Genomic DNA, 21,880 nt, shown 5'->3' on the forward strand with positions numbered 1-21,880 from the left:
TAACCCAAACTGTAAGCCTGAAGGCTAACCCTAAATAAGATGTAACTCTTAAACCAAAACCTAAATATTAATCCTAACCCTGATCCAAACGCTATGACCCCTAATCCTAGTCCAAACCCTAACAACAAGGCCCCTAACACTAACATTAATGGCTAACCATAACTCTGATGACTAACTGGGTACTGACCTGCTGGAGAGAAGCTCTGCAGAGAGGGACCTGGGAGCCCTGGTGGACAGCAGGCAGACCACAAGCCAGCAATGTGCCCTTGTGGCCAAGAAGGCTAGTGGTATCCTGGGCTGCATTTGGAAGAGTGTTGCTGGCAGCTCAAGGGGGCTGATCCTGCCCCTCTACTCAGCCATGGTGAGGCCACACGGGGAGTATTGTGTCCAGTTCTGGGCTTCCCAGTACAAGAGGGACATGGAGCAACTGGAGTGAGTTCAGAGGAGGGCTACGAAGATGCTTCGAGGACTAGAGAACCTGTTGCATGAGGACAGGCTGAAAGAACTGGTCCTGCTTGCCATGGAAAAGAGAAGACAGAGGGGAGACCTCATCAATGTGTATAAATATCTGAGGGGAGGGTGTTGAGAGGATGGAGACAGTCTCTTTTCAGTTGTGCCAAGTGACAGGATGGGAAGCAATGTGTACAAACTGAAGCACAGGAAGTTCCATCTGAACATGAGAAGGCACTGTGAGGGTGACATAGCACTGGCACAGGTTACCCAGAGAGGTTATGGCATCTCCTTCTCTGGAGACATTCAAAACCCGCCTGGATGCCATCCTGTGCAATACCATGTACATGTAGATGATCCTACTGGGTAGGGGGGTTGATCTAGATGATCTTTAGAGGTCCCTTCCAACCTCATCCATTCAGTGATTCTGTAACTGTAATGACTAACCATAGCATCAACCCAAATGGCTAACCTTAACCCTAACTCCACCACTATCCATAATGGCTAGCTTAATCCTAACCTTACCTGAACCCTAACGCTAATGAACCCTATCACTAGCATTAAGTTGTACCTGTAACTCTAACACTAACCCTAAACCTAATCCACTTAACCCCAACCATAGCCATAACCCTAATACCACTAACACTAACTGGAACACTGACAATAATGACTAACACTAACCTAAACACTACATCTAAATCTATTGGCTAATCCTAAAAACACCTAACCCTAAAACTAAACCTAACCGTGACCCTCACCTGAGCCCTAAATCTAACCCTAATCCTACACCTAATACTAATCTTAAATCTAATGATTAACCCTAAGGCCCCTAGCACTAACCCTAACCCTAAACCTAAGGACCCTAACCCTAAAGGCTAACCCTACCTTTAATGGCTAATGCTAAATCTAACTTGTAACCTTAATCCCTAACCCTAGCCTTAATGGCTAACCTTAACTACAACCTAACCCTAACCCTTGCCCTAGTCCTACCTCCTAAACCTAACCCCTACCCCTAACGGAGATCCCCAACCCTACTCACTAACCCTAACCCTTACTGCTACATTGGAGATATATTTTCAGCCCTTACTTTGTCTTCTTATTATTTCAAAAATTTCAAAATATTAAAAATATGTATTCTTTTCTTTTCTTTTCTTTTCTTTTCTTTTCTTTTCTTTTCTTTTCTTTTCTTTTCTTTTCTTTTCTTTTCTTTTCTTTTCTTTTCTTTTCTTTTCTTTTCTTTTCTTTTCAGCAAGAGACAAATGAGTGGTTGAATAGTTGCTGAAAATTCACTCTTAAACCTGAGCTTTCAAGTTCAGTCTTTCTGAATAATTGCTTACCTTTCCTTCATGATCTCCCATCAAGTATTGTTCTTTTCCCTGAACATGATTAAAGTTTTCACTAATTTATTCTTAAAACATTTATTTGCTGCTATTAACTCCTAGTACTGTTCTACAAAATCCCTGGTGCTCTCTGGTCCTTCTTATGTATTTTTTTGTGTTTCAGTTAAAGCCTAATTTAATTTCTCTTTCCCTGCCTAATCACTGTCTCTGTCTTGCACCAACCTTTTACAGAATTACTGAATCAGAGCATGGTCGAGGTTGGCAGGGACTTGGTTGACAGGGGAAGGCAGAATTGCACACAATACTCCAGGTGTGGCTTGTCAATGCTGAGTAGAGGGGAAGGATCACTTCCCTCGACCTGCTGGTGACACTCTACCTAATGCAGCCAAGAATACCATTAGTCTTCTTAGCAGCAAGGGCACATTGCTGGCTCATGTTCCACTTAGTGTCCACTGGGACTCCTAGGTCCTTTTCTGTAGAGCTGCTTTCCAGTCAGATAGCCCCCAGCATATGCTGGGATGGTTAGTATTTAGATGCTCTTCTGATTTAGCCACTTTGGTTTCCTATTTCAGCTCTCACTCAACAGGTATTTTTTTTACAAGAGAATCACAGTCAATACACTGCCAACTGAGTATCAGCATCAAATATTGGTTATATCAATAACAGTTCAGATAAGGAGAATCTGTTAACATATAGCAAAACTTCCACCATGAACAAAGAAACAAATTCTACCACATCAGATGTTCCTGAGGCTCCTATAAAGGGTACTGCCTCTTCATCCAACTGCAGCCAGGCTGCCTGGCCAGTGATTTGACTCAGATGAAAACTGAATGCAACACATACGTGTGACAATGAGTATAAATGGTGAGACTTTGTAGGCAGAAAGTCAAAGAATCTAAATTGTAAATGTAACATTTACAATTTTATTGCTTCCAGCATGTTTATATCACCTCCATCATTACTGTTGGTGAAATCTTAGAGTGGGAGGAAGATACTCCATCATCACCAAAAACCTATGCACCTCTACTGTTTTTTCTTGTTAACCACAACACTGACTTGCAAGCAAATACAAAATAATAAAAAATAATAAAACCAAAGAAACAAAAACAAACAAACAAACAAAAAAGCTTGTAAAAGCTCTTAGGTTTTAGATTTTACTCAGCTTGTTTAGAAAACACATAAATTAGATCTAATTAGTTTATAATCAATCTAGTTGAAGAAATTACTCTTTTGGCTGCTTTCACAGAAAACTTAAGTTAAAAGCAAATTATAGCTCTCTGATTGCTACAGACTCGAGAAAACAACTTCCTCTTTTTCACTCATAGCAGCCTTTTTCTCTATTTTTATTCAGAGCTGATGAGTAGTTTGTCCTGGGCGAAGAAATAGATGTGTATAGAAACTGATTTCAAATTCATTTCTAATAATGTTTAATAGGTAGTAGATGCAGGCTGGATTTTTCTCCCCAGACAGCTCCTTTTTGAATGCCATGTATAAACTGTGATTCAGAGACAAGAGTCTCAGGTGTGAATAATATTTGATTTATGCCTGGCAAGCACAATTGCAGTCATTAAACTGGGCTTTTATGAGGCTTACAGCATATTCATAAGCAAACTTGAAGCAAATCTTAATGGATGATAAAGTCACAAGTTTTACTAAGCTATCAGAATAAAAATGAAGTTACTAGAGAATCAAATGAAATGTAAATAAATTGACAGTACAGAAGAATTAAGTTATCAATTGATCAAAGAATTGTATGTATAAATAGTCAAACATATGCACAACTTATTTACTGAGTCGTATAGAAAATTAACCACTACATGACAAGCATAGCAGTTGTGGTATAGGTTTGGCTTTAAATTTCTTTTATTTTCCATAATTGTTATGGAATCACTCTGAATATCAGCATTCTTATACAAAAATCCATTAAGCTCTATTTTTATTGTGACATCTGATCTCAGATTAACGTAGTAGCTTTCAGCAACAGAGAATTGGGGAAGGACAGACAGTTTTGTTTAATCTCATTGGAGAAAGTTTAGTCCTTGCCAACAAAACTATTTCCCCTTCTATTAATATAGTTTAAGCAAACAGAAGTGAATAGAACTTGCCACCCATAAAAAATGAAGCCTTATTCAAAAAGGGCTATTTCTTACAGGCAAAGGGCTTTTTCCTAAAGGCAAAATCCAAGCAAAGGTTTTGTAGAAGATAAGGGCTAACACAGCAATTCAGGAACACTCTGAGTAACAGCAATGCTTATAAGAGAATAAAACATGTTTGGAAACAAGGGGAATTTCAGCTTCAAAAGAGGAAGCTTTTAGACAGAGGCTGCTTGCTATAAGAAGCACATGCATATTTGTGATATGAAAGGGTTGATTTTCTGTGATCAAGGCATTCTGCATGTACTGAAGGACAGGCTCTGAGGACAAAGGAAAGTGAACATTACTGTTGTCAGGATCTGTACAGGACTAGTTTGCCATGTCTGAGACAGGAAGCTTAGAGAAAGAAATAGGGTACTCCCTAATATTGTGATAATGTTTTCAATTGACTGTCACCTCCTTTAGTTATCTTATAGATTTGAGCAGTTATTGAGGCAAGCCTTTGTAACACTCCTATAAACGAATAAGAGCATATGCTTGTAAGATGAAATTTCTATTAGTAAAGTAACTCTACAGCTGTTCTCTGTTTCATTTGAATCACAGTTGCTAATCATAGCAGCTTCACACACATCTCTTATTCCCTGAAGCAAGCTGACCAACCTATAACAGAGTGAGACAGAACCCTTTTTATAGTGCCATCAGCACAATATTTCCTGAACTCCTAGGGTAGGACATATATAATCAGAAACTGGGTAAGAAAATAATGTAGAACTGCAGGATATTTTCTCATTATGCACATTATAAAAATGGCAATCTTTTTTTACAGCAGTAGGTAGGAAACTTGGGTCCTTTCTTCTTAACTACTGTAATTTTGGTGGCTGAGGGAAGGTATCCAAAACCTCTTTCTTTAGCTTTGTAAATCAGTTAATGTGCCGTAAGAAACACCATGAGAAAATAAATATGTATCCCTAGAGTGATTTCTGCACTAGAACTGGGAGTAGCAGAGCTTGGCTCATTTACCTGCACTTCTGAATATCACATCTTAATTTAATAATTGAGATTAATTTATTGCAATTAGAAAAAAGTAGTTCCTGATCAGTGATGTTCTCATTTAAGAAGCAGAATGAGGTTTGCATCATATTCACAGCTGTTTTTTAAAGAGGTTTATTAAAAATCAAGCATATAATACCTGAGAACCAAACATATAATATGTTGCATAGCTGCTAAACCTTGTTATACATATTTGGGTATATGTTAGGAATCAATCATGAATTTATTCTTTTGTATATGGCCTTTATCTTGATATCAGGGGTGCCCAGAAAACTTATTTGGGCTTGTGCCTGTGACACCCTGTGTAGCCCTGACTTAAGCTGAGAGCTTTAGCCTTAACACCAACCCATTAACTTACCATTTCCAGGCAAAGCATCCCTTGTAGAAGTCTTAGAAGAGGGATGGCCTGTGAGTGAGCATCTGAATTTCCTCTTCTTACTCCCTCTTCTGACTCTTGAGGAAACTCCAGCAGCTGACTAATCTGTTAACCAGTTGCCATCTCTAAGTTGTGACCTGTGTGGGAACGGGCGCATTCCTTCTGTTTCCTTGCAAAGTCAATTGGGTTAGTATGAACTATGGAGAAGAGAATCAGCCACTTGCTACTTCTCAGCTGAGAAGTTTGCATGACTAATGTCAAAACAAGGGCAGAGGCTGGGAAAGGAGGACAGATGTCATCATATGTGGTTACCTGTGATGCAGGAGAGGTGGTTCAACAAATTTGTCAATTCTGCAGCCAGATATAGCGTAGAGTGTGGAAAAACATGTCAGCCTGACCTGTAGGTGGAACTCAGAGCAAATACCACAGCTAATTCCAACAACTGTCTTATTCTGGTTGATGATGTTCTTCCCCTTCAAATTCCCCCCACGGTTTCAGTTACGTGGAGTACTTGTTCGTGTCCTGTGATTCATGCTCTGGGACTGAGCATTGTTAGGCAGACTCTGTGCTCTCCTTCAGAGATACTTTTCTTTTAGTTGTGGATGAAGAATTCTGTTTGCAGAGGCAGTGGAATGCTCCATGATCTTTGGACCAAAGGTATTATTTAAATAATAATTGGTGTTGTTTCATTGCTATTAAAAGACCAGATTGTGGGTGTTAGAGCAAAGTAATCCCAGAATCATAGAGAAAGTCATAGTTCTCTGAATATGGTAATAATGAAAGAATGTTACTTAAAGAGGGGATAGTGAAAAGGAAAAAAAAATGCATTCACAAATTGAGAACTGTGGAGACAGATTTTTTAGAATGTAACAACAACATAATTAAACAAATCCTGTATTTACAAATTTAACTTAGTGTAAAATAGTTTTCTAAAATAGAATGAGCAATAGGAAAAAAAATAGTAATTGATTACAACAGTGACAATTTCTTTATGGAGAAACACATAGGAAACATAAGTTGTCTGAGCAATATTATGTTTTTAAAAATGTCCATTCCAGATATTTATACTGCATGTCTGAGTATTTGGGTGGAAGGAGTACTACCATTCTCAGACTTTGCTATGTTAAAGGAATTTCCTTAAGTTTTTCCATCCCTTTGATAACACTTGCTCAAATCATCCTGTATTTCCAACGAAGGAGAAGGCTGATAATGCATTTGAGCACAATTTTATTTAGAACTCTCTAGGATAGCTTTCATGTCAGTGATGAAAAGTCTTAGTTACAGATGTCTTCAGGAGGTTCACAACACTGCTCATGGAGCTACTCAGTGTTGCACAGCATGGAAATTTAAAAAAAAAAAATCCCTACTCAAGAAAAGTCAAAACAGGAGGTTACTAGTTTAGTGGACAGTTTTGTTTTGAGATCATGGTGAAATAAGGGTGAGGAGAGTCTTCCCATAGAAGATATGTACCTGATGTAATAAAATAAATTAATTGCATGTTCTTAGATACTCTTCAAAAGTAAATTTTGAAAGGAACTGAAGGAGTTTGAGTCAAACACCACAGATTTGACAGTATCTTTCAAAAGACAATGACTACATCCAAAAGTGAAAATGGGAAAAAAGAGCGCAAATGAAAACTCAGGCAAAAAATAAGGGGGGGGGGGAAGGGGGGGGAGGAGGAACTATTGTCTGTGATGCTTCAATTTGCATATATTACACACTGAATTTAGAGGGAGAAGAAACAGAAAGCACAAGCCAATTTCAAAGCAAGTCCCAGAGGGCTTTCTCACAGTTACCTTCAAAAGTAAAATGAGCAAAGTCACCTCTTTTTCTCAAACCTCTATCTTAGAGTTCTTCAGGGAGGAAGAACTTTGTATTCAGCCAAATGGGAGCTGCCTCATGACTCCTCTCAAACTGCTTTAGCCAAAATAAAAGCAGTCATGAATAGGGCCACTAAAGTACATGTACTCATACGTTTTCTTCTTTCGGTAAATAAAGAGCTGAATGTAACTACTGGTGCATACTGACATAATTTCAATTAAAATACTTCTCCATTTTTCATCTCTGACATCCACAAATAGTTTGTAATCCTGAGTCACGAGGTCATCTCTGGGAATGGCTGACAGAGCTTTAAAAGGCAAGAAAAACACTTGCCATATAGTGCCTTTTCTGTAGCACTTCTTTAGCAAGGAAAAATGTTTACCTCCCTGAGGACCAACTTCATGTACTTCTGAATGTCAGAGATGATTTTTTAAGCCCTGGGTCTTCAAAGCACTCCTAACTCATCAATTATCACTAGCATCCTGAAAAAGTGCCATGGACACAGAGGCACAATGCTCTGAAGTGGAGTGCTCATGCACTGGACCATGACCACAAAGTGGGGCAGTTCCTTCTCCACCATTAGCCAGTAGCAGGCCATGCCATGAAGTAGAATCTGTCTTTCCCCTCTTACCTGGTCCCTTTTGACTCCTTAACAATTCTGGGACATTGCCATTCTTTCAATGGCCTGAAGTTGTAAAAGAGAATTGAGCACAGAATTTGTATTGAAAACGTCCTTGAAAATGCCTAAGAAATCATATAAGTAGCCAACACAGAGACTCTTTAATTCCTCTTCCTCCCCACAGTCTTCTGGAGACTGCCTCCAAGGAGTTGCATCAGCTGGTTAAAGGCATCCTGTAAAAAAAGGAAGAGAAGCCGTTCACAGCACTGAAATGTTTCTGTCCCACTTCATGATTCAGCAACTACCTCTAAATCAGCTCACATAAGAGAAGCAGTTTGTCACACACAGTGACCTCCCTTGCCAGGGTATGTGGAGGTATGTCCCTCTGCAGACTCCCAGAATCCTTCATCGTGCAGCCATCCCCAGCTACACACCACCTGGAAGACAGCATCCAGGACAGTCTGTGGGACCTTTGAGACTTCTGTCCTCAGCTCCAATTCTAACCCATAAAGAAAGGCAAGGAGTGTTATCTGCTGTGTGTTTTTTGTTGGTGGTGATGGTGGGTTTTGTTTTGTTTTTTTTTCCCTGGATTTTATTTCTCTCTTTTTTATTTTCACTTCTGGTTTTGGTCTTTGCTGCTCTGAGACAGTCATTGCAACACGTCTTGCTATAGCAGTATACTCTGTCTCTTCCATTTATGTTTCCAGTCACCAAATTGTTTTAAGTCCTACTCTTATGAACCTGCCCTGGATCAAAGAAAAAACAGGGCTATAGGGCTATCACATTTTTGTTGTTGTTGTTTGTTTGTTTGTTTATTATTATTTGACTGAAAGCAAACATTCTTGTTCACAGGAGAGAAATATGCCTGCTGAGAGGGATTTTCTGTAGGTTTCTATGACTTGGCACAGGCAATTTTATTTACAATCATAGAAACATAGAATAACCTGAGTTGGAAGGGACTCACAAGGATCACTGAGTCCAGCTCCTGGCTCCACACAGGTCTACCCAAAAATTCAGTCCATATGACTAAGAGCATAGTCCAAAGGCAATCAGGCAATTTAGGCAATCAGTTGTGTAGTTTAATTTGGTGGGACCCAACCTAGGAGAAAAATTGCTCAATAAAAGTTGCCACCACATAGCAGGTTGGTTTGTGCCCTTGTAGTCTGGAGCAGAAAGAGAATGATCTCTGTTTACAGCAATGAATTCTGCATGAGCCCCCTTCCCTCTTCTGAGGAAGAAATCAATGAGTCTCGCTGATCACAAAGAAAATTTTTTATACCCTCTGACACACTTAGGATTCATTCTCCTCTTTCCTAAGAAAAGGCAGTCTGAATCTAGAAATAAGTATTTACTAGTTGTGTGTTATATAGTACATGAAAAAAAAAAAAAAGAAAAAAAAAGAAAGACAGCTGACTGAGAAAAATTCTGTGTTAAACAGAAAAAGAGACCTGCACTCCTAGAGATCTGGGTAAAGGTAAAGATCAAAGTGTACAAGCTTAATATAAAACCTGACAAAAAAAATGGAAACCATCAGAAAGCTATGCTACCAGTCAGGACAGCAGACATCAATCTCATTGTTTTTAAGTATTGTAAAAGCTGAAGAGTTTTACATCTGCTCCACCAAAAGAGGATTCTCTGCATCGTTCAGGAGAGTGATAGATGTTTTGAATGGGTTGGTGTGGAGACTTCTCCCAAATACATGGAAGTAGCACAGGAGACAGACAAATGTGCTGCTAACCAGCAGCCACAAGCGAGTCAGATGAAGGAGCTGCTACTTCACCAATAAATGAGAAAGACATGAGAAAATGGCCCAGGCTTTTAAACAGGATTAAAGGCCCCTACATCATGTGAACCCAAGCAGTCATAGAAGTGTTTTGCTTATAAGAGGATTCATAGTTTTTTGTTGTTGTTGTTTTTGTTTGTTTGTTTCTAAAAAGATATTAGTTTTTCTTTAGCTAACTGTGTGATATATAGTCTCAACTCTTTTAACTATGTAGGATTACTCTCAGTTGTCTTTTACTGTAGTGAGGGATAGGTTCCTGTTGCAAAACTAAAGGTCACACATTTCATCGCTTCTGGTAGCTGACATCATCGTAAAGTCTCCCCCACCTCCTCCTTCTGTGTCACTTTCTTCCCCTTCTACTTTCAGTTACCCCATCTTCTTCCCCACACAGCCAAGGGCAAGCATGCTCCCCATTCCTCTTTCCTCTGTGCCAGACATTCTAGGTATTCATCCTGCCCTTTGCAGATCAGTGGCTCTGCGTTCCTCCCATAGCATACCCTATCTGCAGTAATCTTGAACCTCATTACCTTCTTTGTAAACCAGAGGCCTGTCATAGGATGATTCTTGTTGCTAAAGGCTATGAAGAATACAGAAATACTTCTACCAGTCAGGGGGAAAATATAAGATTAACTTTCTCAAAAATCACTCTGAAAGCTTCCTGTTTTACCATTTCATTGGGAGTACTCAAGAAGGTACTGGAGTGTTTTCAAACTCTAAAATACTTGCTTAATTCTTCCTTCTTACAGTATCATGGAGGTCTGCATATTCTTTCTTCATGTAATAATACTTCTCCCAGGTAAGAGGAACATTTTAAATTGTAAAACCTGTTTTGATTACTTGTGTCCTTCTATACATTTTCATCTACTCAGAAATTCCCTAGTAGTAATTAAACATTCCAGTTGTACAATCAAAGTCACAGAACCTATGTAATATATATTTAAATTATGTGCAGAGACTCTATTAAATATCTAGTAAGTATTTTCTCCAGGTTTATATCTTTACATTACACATACTTTATGTTGCTCTTAAATTTTCAATTTAAATCAATCTTTAAAAATGTGTGTACATCACCTCTGTATACCATAGAGGACAGCAGTATTAAACTGATAATGGACAGTTTGATAAGGAACAACTGGAGTTTTTGGCAGCTGCAGAGATCACTCTGCAGTTTGGTGTTCCGGAAAGGCAGTGAAAACTTTGCTTTAGGAGAGAGACTGTGAATATCCTCCTCCTTTTTAACACAGCAGAGGTATTTGCACCTCCTTGGACAGAGGACTGCATTTTCAATTGCAAGGAAAGACTCTTCTCCTAGCCCATCAACACCCATTATAACAATGGATACATGCTGTGGTGAAAGTGGGAGAAAAATCATCCCCTGTGTAATAACAGTATATACTTTTGTTGCATGAAGACATACATGTAATTGTGTTTATTGACTATTTCTGTTAACAAGATCAGCAACAGAACTTTAAATCTGACATTTAATTTGCCATTACATTCTACATTAATTACAGAACAGTTAAACCTGACATTTAATTTGTCATTAAACTCTAGATTAATTCTTCAGTGAGACAGAAAGTGTTTACCTGTTTCTGACTTTCTGGTCATATTATCCTCAGACACCGATATTTACCACACAGTGTGCACTTTACATTTTCTTCAAAACTGTAATGCTGTGTTGTTCTATGAAGAGAATGAACTTAACTTTCAGAAAAGAAATTATGCAACTATCTCTTTTGTGGCAAAATCTCACTACATACACATGCAAGAACCCTTGACCTCTTGCCTGCTGGCAACCTCTGTATGGTAGGCCTTCCTTGGAAAGTGAAATATAGGAAGTAACAGTAATATAAATATATAAGTAATATAGAATAATATAGTATGATAATGTAGGATAACATAGTATAATAATATAAAATAATATAGTATATAAGTAATACAGTATATAAATAATATATATATAGTAATATAAGAATATAAGTAACAGTTTTGTGACCTGAACTCCACAGGACTAAGTGTGTCAGTTTGCAGAAGTAAGTATCCTCCCACACCTAGTGGGAGAATTTGTGTATAAATGCTGGTGATTTTGTTGCTATTATCGTTGTGTTGCCTCTGTGACTTCAAATACTTGGTGTTCTTTTTCAGCTGATGAAAATCTTAATTTCTTATCTTTCTTTTTTAAGGTATTACTGCCAGTGTGCATCAGGTGAAGTCATTTTTCAATCACACTGCATACCTGTCTTGCTATTTTACAAACTCTCAGAAAACTGACATAAAGGATTTAAGAGTTTTTTGGCAAAAAGGTGTTGCTGAAGTGGTGCATGAAGTATACTATGGCCAGGAAAAACATGACAACCTTAGTCCTAAATACATAAATCGCACCAAGATGGATATGAACAAATGGACCTTGCAGTTGTTAAATGCAAGGATTGTGGATGAGGGACAATATACCTGTATTATACAGCACAGAGACAAAGAATCACCAAAGGTCATACACAAATCTGAGTGTTCACTGAGCATCATTGGTAAGTAATCTCTGCTAATTGACATCTGTTTTTGTTGGTGGTGGTTTGATGGTTGATTGGTTGGTTGATTCTCTGTCACTTTGTTTAGTCCAGAAACTTGTGGTTGTGTCCCCAGGCCACTGGAGATGTACCTGCACTGGAGCAGAATTTCTAAATATCATTCTCAATAGAAAATCCTCATCTCTGAATTAGCTAGCTCTGAATTAGTAGTACTATGGTGAAAGCAATCAGAAGAAGTAGAAAATAAAGAAATAATTTGTTCAACATTGAACATTCCTGACTCCCACCCTATCACATTTATAGTGAAAACCATTCTGCCTTCTTTCTGTTGCTTCCTACAAGTTTTATGGCTTTTAGGACCCCAGAAAATACATGTTTTATTTACATCTGATGCACTGTCTTCTATTAAAAGCAATAGTATTAACATTTACTACTAAAACATAGTATTAGCTTTGTTGGAGATAAATCACAATTGAAACAAAAAGATCTCTGCAAACACCCAGCTATTTTATGAAGATATAAATTGTAGGGAAAATTAAGAAAAGAGCAGCTCATATGTGGAGGAGTAGAAAATCATATGCTCAGTTAAGAGAGGACTGAAAATATCTCTGAAGAAAAAATGCAGGCATTGATGAGACTTAACTTGATTTCTTTCATGTTAAAGGACAGAAAATCTTTGGAGGGATGGGGTTCAGTGAGGAAGCAATATTGTCCTAATATGTATAATATTTTAGTAATTCATAATATATTTTCATAATGTTTTTCTATTTTAAATTGCTCTCTTGGCAACCTTTGTTCATGTGGCTGTGTTTTCTCTACTCCTAGGATAGTGGTAGTTATTAGTAATAAGAGCTTCTAACTTCCACTGGTGTTCTCAGACCTCAGAATACTGCTTCAAAAGAGAATAGGCCATGTGTAACAGCAGCCAGAAACAGAGTACCAAGACTTGTGAGCCTATTTAGTATTGTGCTACCAGCAGATGTTTCCTCAGCCCACAAACAGATAGAACGTCTAGATTAATTCTGGTTCTCCCAGAATTTATTTTCATGACAAGTATTTTCAGCAAACTTTCAGACCTCATAATTGGCACTCAGTATCAAGATCTCTAATTTAAGAGCTGCTTAGTATCAACCATTCAATTAATTCAACATGTTACAGAAGTCTTATACATAAGCATTAAAACTTTTCCAAACCTTTAATTTAGGAAGGTTCTTTTACGCTATTTGCTGCTGTGTTTCTTTCAAATTACTTTCTGTTCAAAAAGCTCCCAAAGGAAGGAACAATATGGAATTCCATGAGAATAAAAAATATTAAAATAAAAAATATTAAAAAAAAAAATAATAATGTTGAAATGTGCCTGTGCTTATCTACTCTTTCTTAACTAGAAACTTACAGCATGCATAGAGAACTTTTTTGTATTATGGAATTTCACACTTTTTGTATTATGGAATTTCACTCTTAAAATGGACATAAGAAAGTTTGACTGCTATACAGGAATTAAAGGACAGTCACAGAAAACTATCTAGACCACTTGATGACCAAACCTATTCCAAAATACCCAAGCACCTTCTAATGTAGTTTATGCATCTACTTCATATATATTCCATCAGGACAATACATAGGTAAAGGTATGTATATTATATGAATTTTATAAAGCCAAGATTATTTATATAAGAACAATGAACACAGATCATTCTCCAGAAAAGGTGGGTTTCGTAATGGAAAACTTTGACTCTTAAAACAGACAAGGTAGGGATTTTGTGGACAAGCTGCTTAACTGGAAATTCTGATCTTTCTGCTACAGCATGTATGTAGTGCTTACTCTGGATTGATCAATAAGGGAAAAGACTAGGAAAGCTATTTAAAAATAGGCTCTCTTCAAATTCTTGATGGTAGATCCAATGCCAGAATACAGACTAGAGTTTGTGACCTCATTTTATAGAAGGAACACTGAAAAGTTTAAAAGCATGAACAAAAGCTCTACTAGAATTATCTGAGGGCTGGGAAAAAATACAGTCCAAGTAGAGATGTTGAAAGATGAATCAATTACTTTTTAACAAAGAAGACTTTAAAGAGTCTTGTTTTCAGAGTATGGGAACCTAAAATATACATAAAATAATATCTATTTTAAAAGGCTAATTAATTCAGTGAAGCTATAAAAAAAGTCAGTGGCTGGGAAGCAAGTGAGTAAGCTGCATTGTCACTTTAGGATGCAAAAACAAAACCAGGTAGGGTGATTAAGCCATTGGGAAAAATAATAAAGGCCTGATAGATCTGTTGTGTCTTGAGGTAGCCTACTTGGAAGATGTTATCTTTAATTACAAATATTGTCCTGAAATATGCTTTTCTGTTAGCAATCCAGATACAAAACTCACACATAAGTAGTGCACACTCTGCATGCAAGCATCATCACTTTTCAGTAAATTAAGCTTCCCTTCCAGAAGCCATGAAAATGAAAGTGCTTTGATAAGGGTATATTCCCCTATTTCCAGTTGCTTACTGTCAATAAGATTCAAACTCTTAAATCACTTGGATGATATGGCAAGTTTCACAGCCATGGATTACCTTTCTGCCCTCCCCATAAAATGCTAAGAATAAATACTCCAGACCAGGAGCTCAAGTGAGCAGTCAGATAAGCAAGTCAGACCTTGAGGAGAAAAAGGAGGCTTGAACCCTCCCAAGGGACAACTTAACTACATTTTAGGGTGCAAACAATATGTTTTTTTGTTTGTTTGATTAATTGATTGATTTGTTTTTCCTTCTGGACTCTTCCGGGCATTTAATTGACTAGAATAAATCTGTTTCCCTATGTACTGGCATAGAACAAACAAAAGCAACATGATTTTAGCTTGGAGAAGAGGAGAATGAGGGGTGACCTTATTTATGTTTGTAAATATGTAAAGGGTGAGCGTCAGGAGGACAGAATGGGTGTAAGCTGGAACATAGAAGGTTCCGCTTAAATATGAGACAAAACTTTTTCATGGTGAGGGTGACAGAACACTGGAACAGGCTGCCCGGGGTGTGTGGAGTCTCCTTTTGAATGTCTAGAGACATTCAAAACCCACCTGGATGCACTCCAGTGTGACCTGATCTAGTTGTTCCTGCTCCAGCAGGGGGATTGGACTTGATGATCGATCTTTCAAGGTCCTTTCCAATCCCTAACATTCTGTAATCATATTTCTTCCTCCATTTATATTAAGGATTCACTGGGGCAAGGATTACAGTATGGATCCAACACTTTGAGCATGTATATAGAAGAGTCAGACCCCTTAGGCTCATATTTTTCTAAGAATATTTTGCCCCATCTCCAATATTTCTCCATGTTGTCTTTAGCACAAAAATACTTTGACTCTGAAATACTTAAGTGTTTTCAATGAAGTCCTGAGCCTGTTACTTTTTTGTTTTCATTAAATGATCCTGCTTATCCTTCATGTTTTATGTTTACACAGTCCTTTTTTACCAGTTATTTCTTGCCTTGGAAACTTGGCTTTTTAAAGCAACAGGCTTGTTTTTCATTGATTGGGATGAGTATGCAGTGTCACAGAGTAAAGAAACCTGTACTGTAGTCACTTCCACATTTTAAGCTGAGCTAAGAGAGGCCTACGTTTCAAGTTAAGATGAGTGAATTTCTTTCAGCTGCAAAACAATCACTTGTAATATTGACAGACACCAAGGATGTGTCTACTCATGACAACACTGGACCTTCAACTTACCTCATCTGAAATCCCTCAGATAATTTATTTGCACACATTTAAAAATTAGAGGTTTGTATTTCAACTCATAATTAATCAAGAAGTTGAGGGTAGGTACTACTGTATCTCTCATTCCAATTTTGTGCTTAAGCAGGCCTGCAAGTTGTCCAGCTTTGATTATTCTGAAGTGTCAATTGGTCCAAAGAAGATGGGAGAGATGGAGTCTCACTCTCTGGCTGATCTGACCTATGACATTGAAATGTCCCAAGGTGAAGGAGAAGCAAGTCAGTGTATGCAACAAAAATATAACAAACCCTTCTTAGGACCCACATTGCTTTTCTGAGAAGATTGTTTAGATTTGATTATGCCTGAAAATCTCAAATAATTGACAGGAACTGTCACAAGATGTGGTGTGTCCAACTCATGATGCTTTTTCTTTGCTCTGTTTCAGCCAACTATAGTCAACCTGAGATAACACAGCTAACCTCTGGGGAACTAAAGCCCAAAGAAAACTTGAATCTTTCCTGTTCTTCCAGCGGAGGTTATCCAGAACCCAGGCAGATGATTTGGCTAATTTCATATGAAAACACAACAAATAGGCATATACATCATATGGATGTCTCACAGGATGCTGTAACAAAGCTGTACAATGTTACCAGCAAGCTGAATATCACAGTTCCTACAAACATCCTCACTAATATTAGCTGCTTACTTCACCTTAGAGAGGAGCTGGGTAGCCTTGTCTCAGCGCCACTAGTGATCGGTGAGTCTTCATTTGCCAGTTCTGATTTTTGCATGGGTAGGAGATGGGAACACTGCAGTAGAAATGATCACAGATGGCAGCATAGTCAAGGCAGAGAATAAACTCTAAGCAGCAGTATGGTCTAGTTACAAGGGTTGTATGTTCTCCATCCTGTTCACTGATAGCCAAGGCCATCAAATTCCTTCTCCTTATCTTTCCATGGGAAGCCTTATTAGAGCAGGGAGTTGGCACAGGGAAGGAAGACTACTGCTACACTGTTTAGAACAGGGCATGTTCATCCCTTCCCTAAATGCTGCTGCAGCAACAAAGCAACCTGGATGCCAGTATTAGGCTTCAACCAGTCTCTGGAGGTGACATTTCACCGTTAAGATAGAGGTTGCTGCATCACAGAATCAGAGAACTGCTGAGGTTTGAAGAAGCACCTGGAGATCACCCCACACAAAACAGGGTCAATAGGAAGCTCAGGGCCTTATCCAGTTGGTTTTAAGTATCTCCAATCATGGAGACTCCACAACCTCTCTCAGCAATCTGTTCTAATGTTTGACCACCCTCACAGTACATATGTTTTGTTTTGTTTTGTTTTTCTGATGTTGAAGTGCTTGAGCTGCTATTCCTAATCTCTCTTGATAGAAAGGCTGAAGGTTGAACAGAAGAGACCCTTGGACCAAATTTAGCTCACAGACTGCCAAATAGACTGCACTGAGCTTAAATGTAAAGACCATGAAACTTTGACCAGTCTCAGAAGCATTCCTGGTGGTTTTCATAATATTTGGCATATAGAGTGTGTATTCCAAAATGACCATTTAGGGATTTTTTTCTCTGGGATTGTGGTGAGGGGTTTTTTTTGTTTGTTTGTTTTTTTGTTTGTTTTCCAGACACCTCTTGTGAGATATGTATGTTCTGTGCCATCCTAAATATTCCCTGATTTATTAATGACTACAGTTTCAGTTGTGTTTAGGTATTCTTTGTCTGCCTCTGAGTTTGCTACTTTTACTTTTCTAGCTGAATACTGTATGCCACAGTGATCCCTCGTGGATCAGGGTTCCATATGAATGACCCTTTCTTTAGACTAAAAATGTATTTTATTTATTGCTTGGGATAGGAAAACATCCAACATCTTTTGATTTTTATTTATTTATTTTATTTATTTATTATTTTTTATTCATAAGCTATAGCACAAACACATAAAAATAAAGATGCTTCCCACTTTGGTCATTCACCTTGCACATCTCCTTTAGTGTTGAAGCTGTGCTTCAACTCACAGGAACACGGAGCCCAGAGACGCTGGTAGCATTGCAAGAAAGCCTGCTAGGGAAGTACAGGCTTCCCTACTTAACACTTACTGCAGATGTAAAAGAGGATTGCAACTCATTCCTAAAGAAGTTCCACAGAGCAATTTTCTTCATTTATCTTTAGCTAAAGGGTTAAGTCATCAGTGCTATATATAGTAAACTGCCTCTGAAGTCCTTACATGAAAGTAATGTAAATATTGTAATGTAAAATTGTATTGTATTATAATTGTAAAATATATATATAATACAACATATTGTATTGTAATTGTAAAATAATATAAATATATACATAATTTTAATGTAATTAACATTAAAATACAATTCAGAAATCTTTTGAGGTTTGCATAGCCTACATGTTGCTCAAGAGTAATACCATCAATAGTATTAGCCATAATTGTGCATCCCCCTCTTCCCTGTTCAGTTCTCTCCTCCCTTGCTTTATGAAAGTAAGCCACTTGATAAATAGTGATGGTGGGTAAGAAACCAGCAATTCTAGATAAAAAACAACTTTGATGACAACTGACACTGTATTTGTTGCTATCCCTAGCAACCAAGACCTCAAAAGCACAATAATCAGAAATAGAGGGAAACTCCCTTGAACTCCTTGCTTCTTTCACATCCCTTATAGCTTTTCACTAGGCTTCAATCATCAGTTCCAACAGATACCAAATAGTGAGAAATCCCAGGTTCTTGAAATTCGCACAGTAGCACAGAGTTGCAGTAGCACAGCAGTGGCCTCATAGGCCCTTGTATTAATCAAGCTGCTTATTTCTCATGTTATCCAAACTTCAGAAATAATAATTTGCCTTACTGTTGTTGATGTCATTTAGCCTTGGTGGACTTGCTGGTTATTGGAAATGGAAATAAAGCATATAGATAGTGATTATTTAACATTATTAAAGTACTGTAAAAGTAAAGGATACTGAGGGCCTTTCCCTAAACTTTTAATTCACATAATTTTGAGTTAGATTGGTTAAGCCAAATGTCACCAAATTAAATCTTTGTTGTGTGCATGTCCTCTGTTTTCTTATTCAGAGATACAGAGAGAAGAAATGGAACAAGGGAAGGTAAATTTCTTTGGCCCACTTATAGCTGTAATTATACTGATCACACTTCTTCTGGGTTTTGTGATATTGAAGAACAGAAATATCTCATCTACCAGCCAGAGTGAGTAATTACTTCTTATTCAGCTTTACCTATATATAGCTGCTGACAGAAAATTGACTTTTATGCTGGACTTAAATTAAACTTCCTTGGACAATTTAGTTCCTGCAACAATTTAGTCTATCCAGCATATCCAAACATTTTTCTCTTATCTCCTCCTGCAACCATTTGTCCCTCTTCTTTGTGCTGTGTGAGATTGTCATGGCACAAACATACCATTTTTTCCTGCACTTCCATCTTTTTAATGGCTTATTGTTAGATTTGGCACTTTATAAATCTTTCTTGTCCATCAACATTTATAAGAAAAGTGGAGCTGGAAGAAGGATGAGATGAGGCTTCTGTCAAATGCAAGTATCACTGTCATCAATGAGGTGAAGGATCCAAGGCATTGTTCCACCACAGGCTGCCTAGTACTAGACTGGAAAAATTATCATATACCAGAACAGAATGTGATCTTTGTTTTGAATTTATCTGTTTTGTTGCAACACTAAGTCTCAGCAGTCCAGGGTTTATTCTGCGCTGAAAGGACCCTTATGCTGGCATCAAAGTCTATCCTTCCTTTGTAGTAAGAAGGAAATTCATTCCTCACAGACAGTCCTCATTCCTCACAAAGACAAAGATCCTGAGGCCAACCTCATTCTTCCAAATCCTAAGATAAATGGACATGTGTTATCAACACTTTTTCAGCTCCTATTTCTCATGTTTCTGTAAATCACACATTCATTTATTTTAGGTGTCAGTCTACCAGTCTAGAAGCTTGAAATGGAGGCCAACAGCCAGAGTGTTGACTGGGAACTATCTCTGCATACAGTGAGGCCCGAGGTCCCATAGTATTGGATGCTGTGCCAGAACAAGAATCCTCTCCAGGTACTCTGCAGAACAACATGCAACATGTTTGTCTGATGACTGAAACCTACTATCCAGTGTTCTCTTTTATTTTTGCTACAGAATGGTAGCAAGTACAATTTTCTGCTTGTCTGTTTGACTTTCTTCCACCCTTTGGGAAAACTGTGCTAATTTAATGGGCTTTTAGGCCAAACAAGTGCCAGTGCTCTCCTCAGTCTTCCACATAATTCATTGGCAAGCACATGAATTTTCCTGGCTCTTGGTGTGCTTACTCTGTCTGAACTCCTGATAACAGAAGAGTAGAGGTAATGCCACCTTGGAGCATCCTGCACCCAGTGTTTTGTTTCACTGCCACATGGACTAATGTATTTTTGCCTTCTGTGATACTGCTCAGAAATGAAGAACTGAATTTAGTGAACCCATGAAAACTGGAAAGAAGAGATGAACCCCTTGCCATCCACATCCCACAGAAGAAGGGTTCTTCCTTTCTTTCAGCACAGAGAGATGCAAAGACAATGCCTTTAGCAACCAGACTGGAAGGAGGATGGTGAGATCTGAGGGGCAGAGATCTTCCCACTTTGTCAGTAGTAACAAATATCCAGAGAAGCACAGCAGGAGCTGCTCCAAATGTTATAAGGACAAAAGAGACTCATTTTATTTTTGCTAGGACTCCTTCACAGTCTTGACGGGACCACAAAAAACTTTGCTATGCAGTTAGCAGCACTACTATTACTAGCTAAGTGGCAGCTTTTTTTAAGGGCAGGAGCTGACTTGGAAAAATCCTGAGTGTCTGCATAAGGAGAAACTGTTTAAAAATCAAATAATTCCCCAAACCTGTGCAGTTCTTCAGTTGGATGGTTGAGTTTGATCCCTGTGACCTTTTTGCTGTACCCTTCATTATGCACTGTAACGTCATTAAATCTTGTCAGTGAGAGTCAATGAAGAAAGCAGAACAGGGTGGATTACAGAAGGAAATGTCTCAAAAATTGAGAAAGAGTTGGGCCACAGTCTGTGAATCGTAACACTCACTGGAAATATGAACAGAGGCAGTGTATTAGTCATGAGCCATAAATGCTTTGGGCAGAGCCACTGTGGCTTTGTACTAGTAACTTTCTTGTAAAACTCCACAACGGAAAGAGGAACTTCAGGACACTTCCCCACCTTCTGAGAAAGTCATGCAATTCCTATAGGATATTTGAAACTAGAAATAAGCTGATGGAAAGATTTGTTTTGAATATAATTTATGGCTATTTTAATTACTTTTCTTTACTGCCTTTGGAGCTTATTATGCCCAGATGGTTAGTATCTCTTACACTTTGTTCATCTGTATTCTGACCAGATGCTGTACTGCAGGTTTTTCTGGTGGATGTAAGGAAATTAAAGCTTGAGTTATCACTTATTTGTATATAAATTTATCTAAATGTATCTAAATATAAATTTAGATATACAAAGTTAAGCTAAGCAGATACTGAGAACATTTTATAAGTAGGTTGTGTTCCAGTTTGGTTGACTATGTTCTCCCTTTCTTAATTGTGTTTCAAAGTGTAAAGATGCACCAATTCATACATGATACTGTGCTCAACTATAGGGTATAGTTTTACCTTTCAGAACAGGTTCTCTGTTTCATTTAAAATGTGCTAGTTCTGCAATTTTGAACAATCTTTGCACTTTATGTTCTTTAACACCACTGACATCTTTCAGGAAGAATGCAGTAGAACCGAGATAAAATTTTTCTGAGGTCTTGATTGTGTTTGTAAGCTTGACATTTTCAACATGAACGAGGACATGAACATCACATTCACAAGACAAAATTCAGCTCAGAGTTACACTCTATGGACATAAATTCTCTATCATTTCTGCCAGTTACAAATATTCTTTTATTTTAAATGATGTTAAGAGTTGCTAGATTCCACCTGTTTTTACCTCCATTTTCACGTGGATAAGAGAATTTGCATGTCTTTTTGAGTTAGCAAAATCATTTGGGAGTCTGTTTACTAAGCTATTTACACTAACATCACATACTTTCATTCAGATTAGTATCATTCAAATTATATGAAAAGTCAAAG

At 37.9% G+C, this 21,880-nt stretch overlaps 1 protein-coding gene across 1 annotated transcript; it reads left to right on the plus strand.

The window, feature by feature from the left end:
- Positions 1–5,831: 5,831 nt before the first annotated feature.
- Positions 5,832–21,213, plus strand: CD86 (CD86 molecule). The gene is made up of 7 exons (XM_084538161.1): positions 5,832–5,966; positions 7,934–8,265; positions 10,279–10,328; positions 11,716–12,057; positions 16,201–16,512; positions 18,840–18,971; positions 19,702–21,213. The coding sequence occupies exons 2-7, from the start codon at positions 8,117–8,119 to the stop codon at positions 19,719–19,721; spliced, it is 1,005 nt and encodes a 334-aa protein (XP_084394287.1). The 5' UTR covers positions 5,832–5,966; positions 7,934–8,116; the 3' UTR covers positions 19,722–21,213.
- The last annotated feature ends 667 nt before the right edge of the window (positions 21,214–21,880 follow it).

Source organism: Aythya ferina (genome assembly GCF_964211825.1).
Source record: "Aythya ferina genome assembly, chromosome: 1".
NCBI lineage: Eukaryota > Metazoa > Chordata > Aves > Anseriformes > Anatidae > Aythya > Aythya ferina.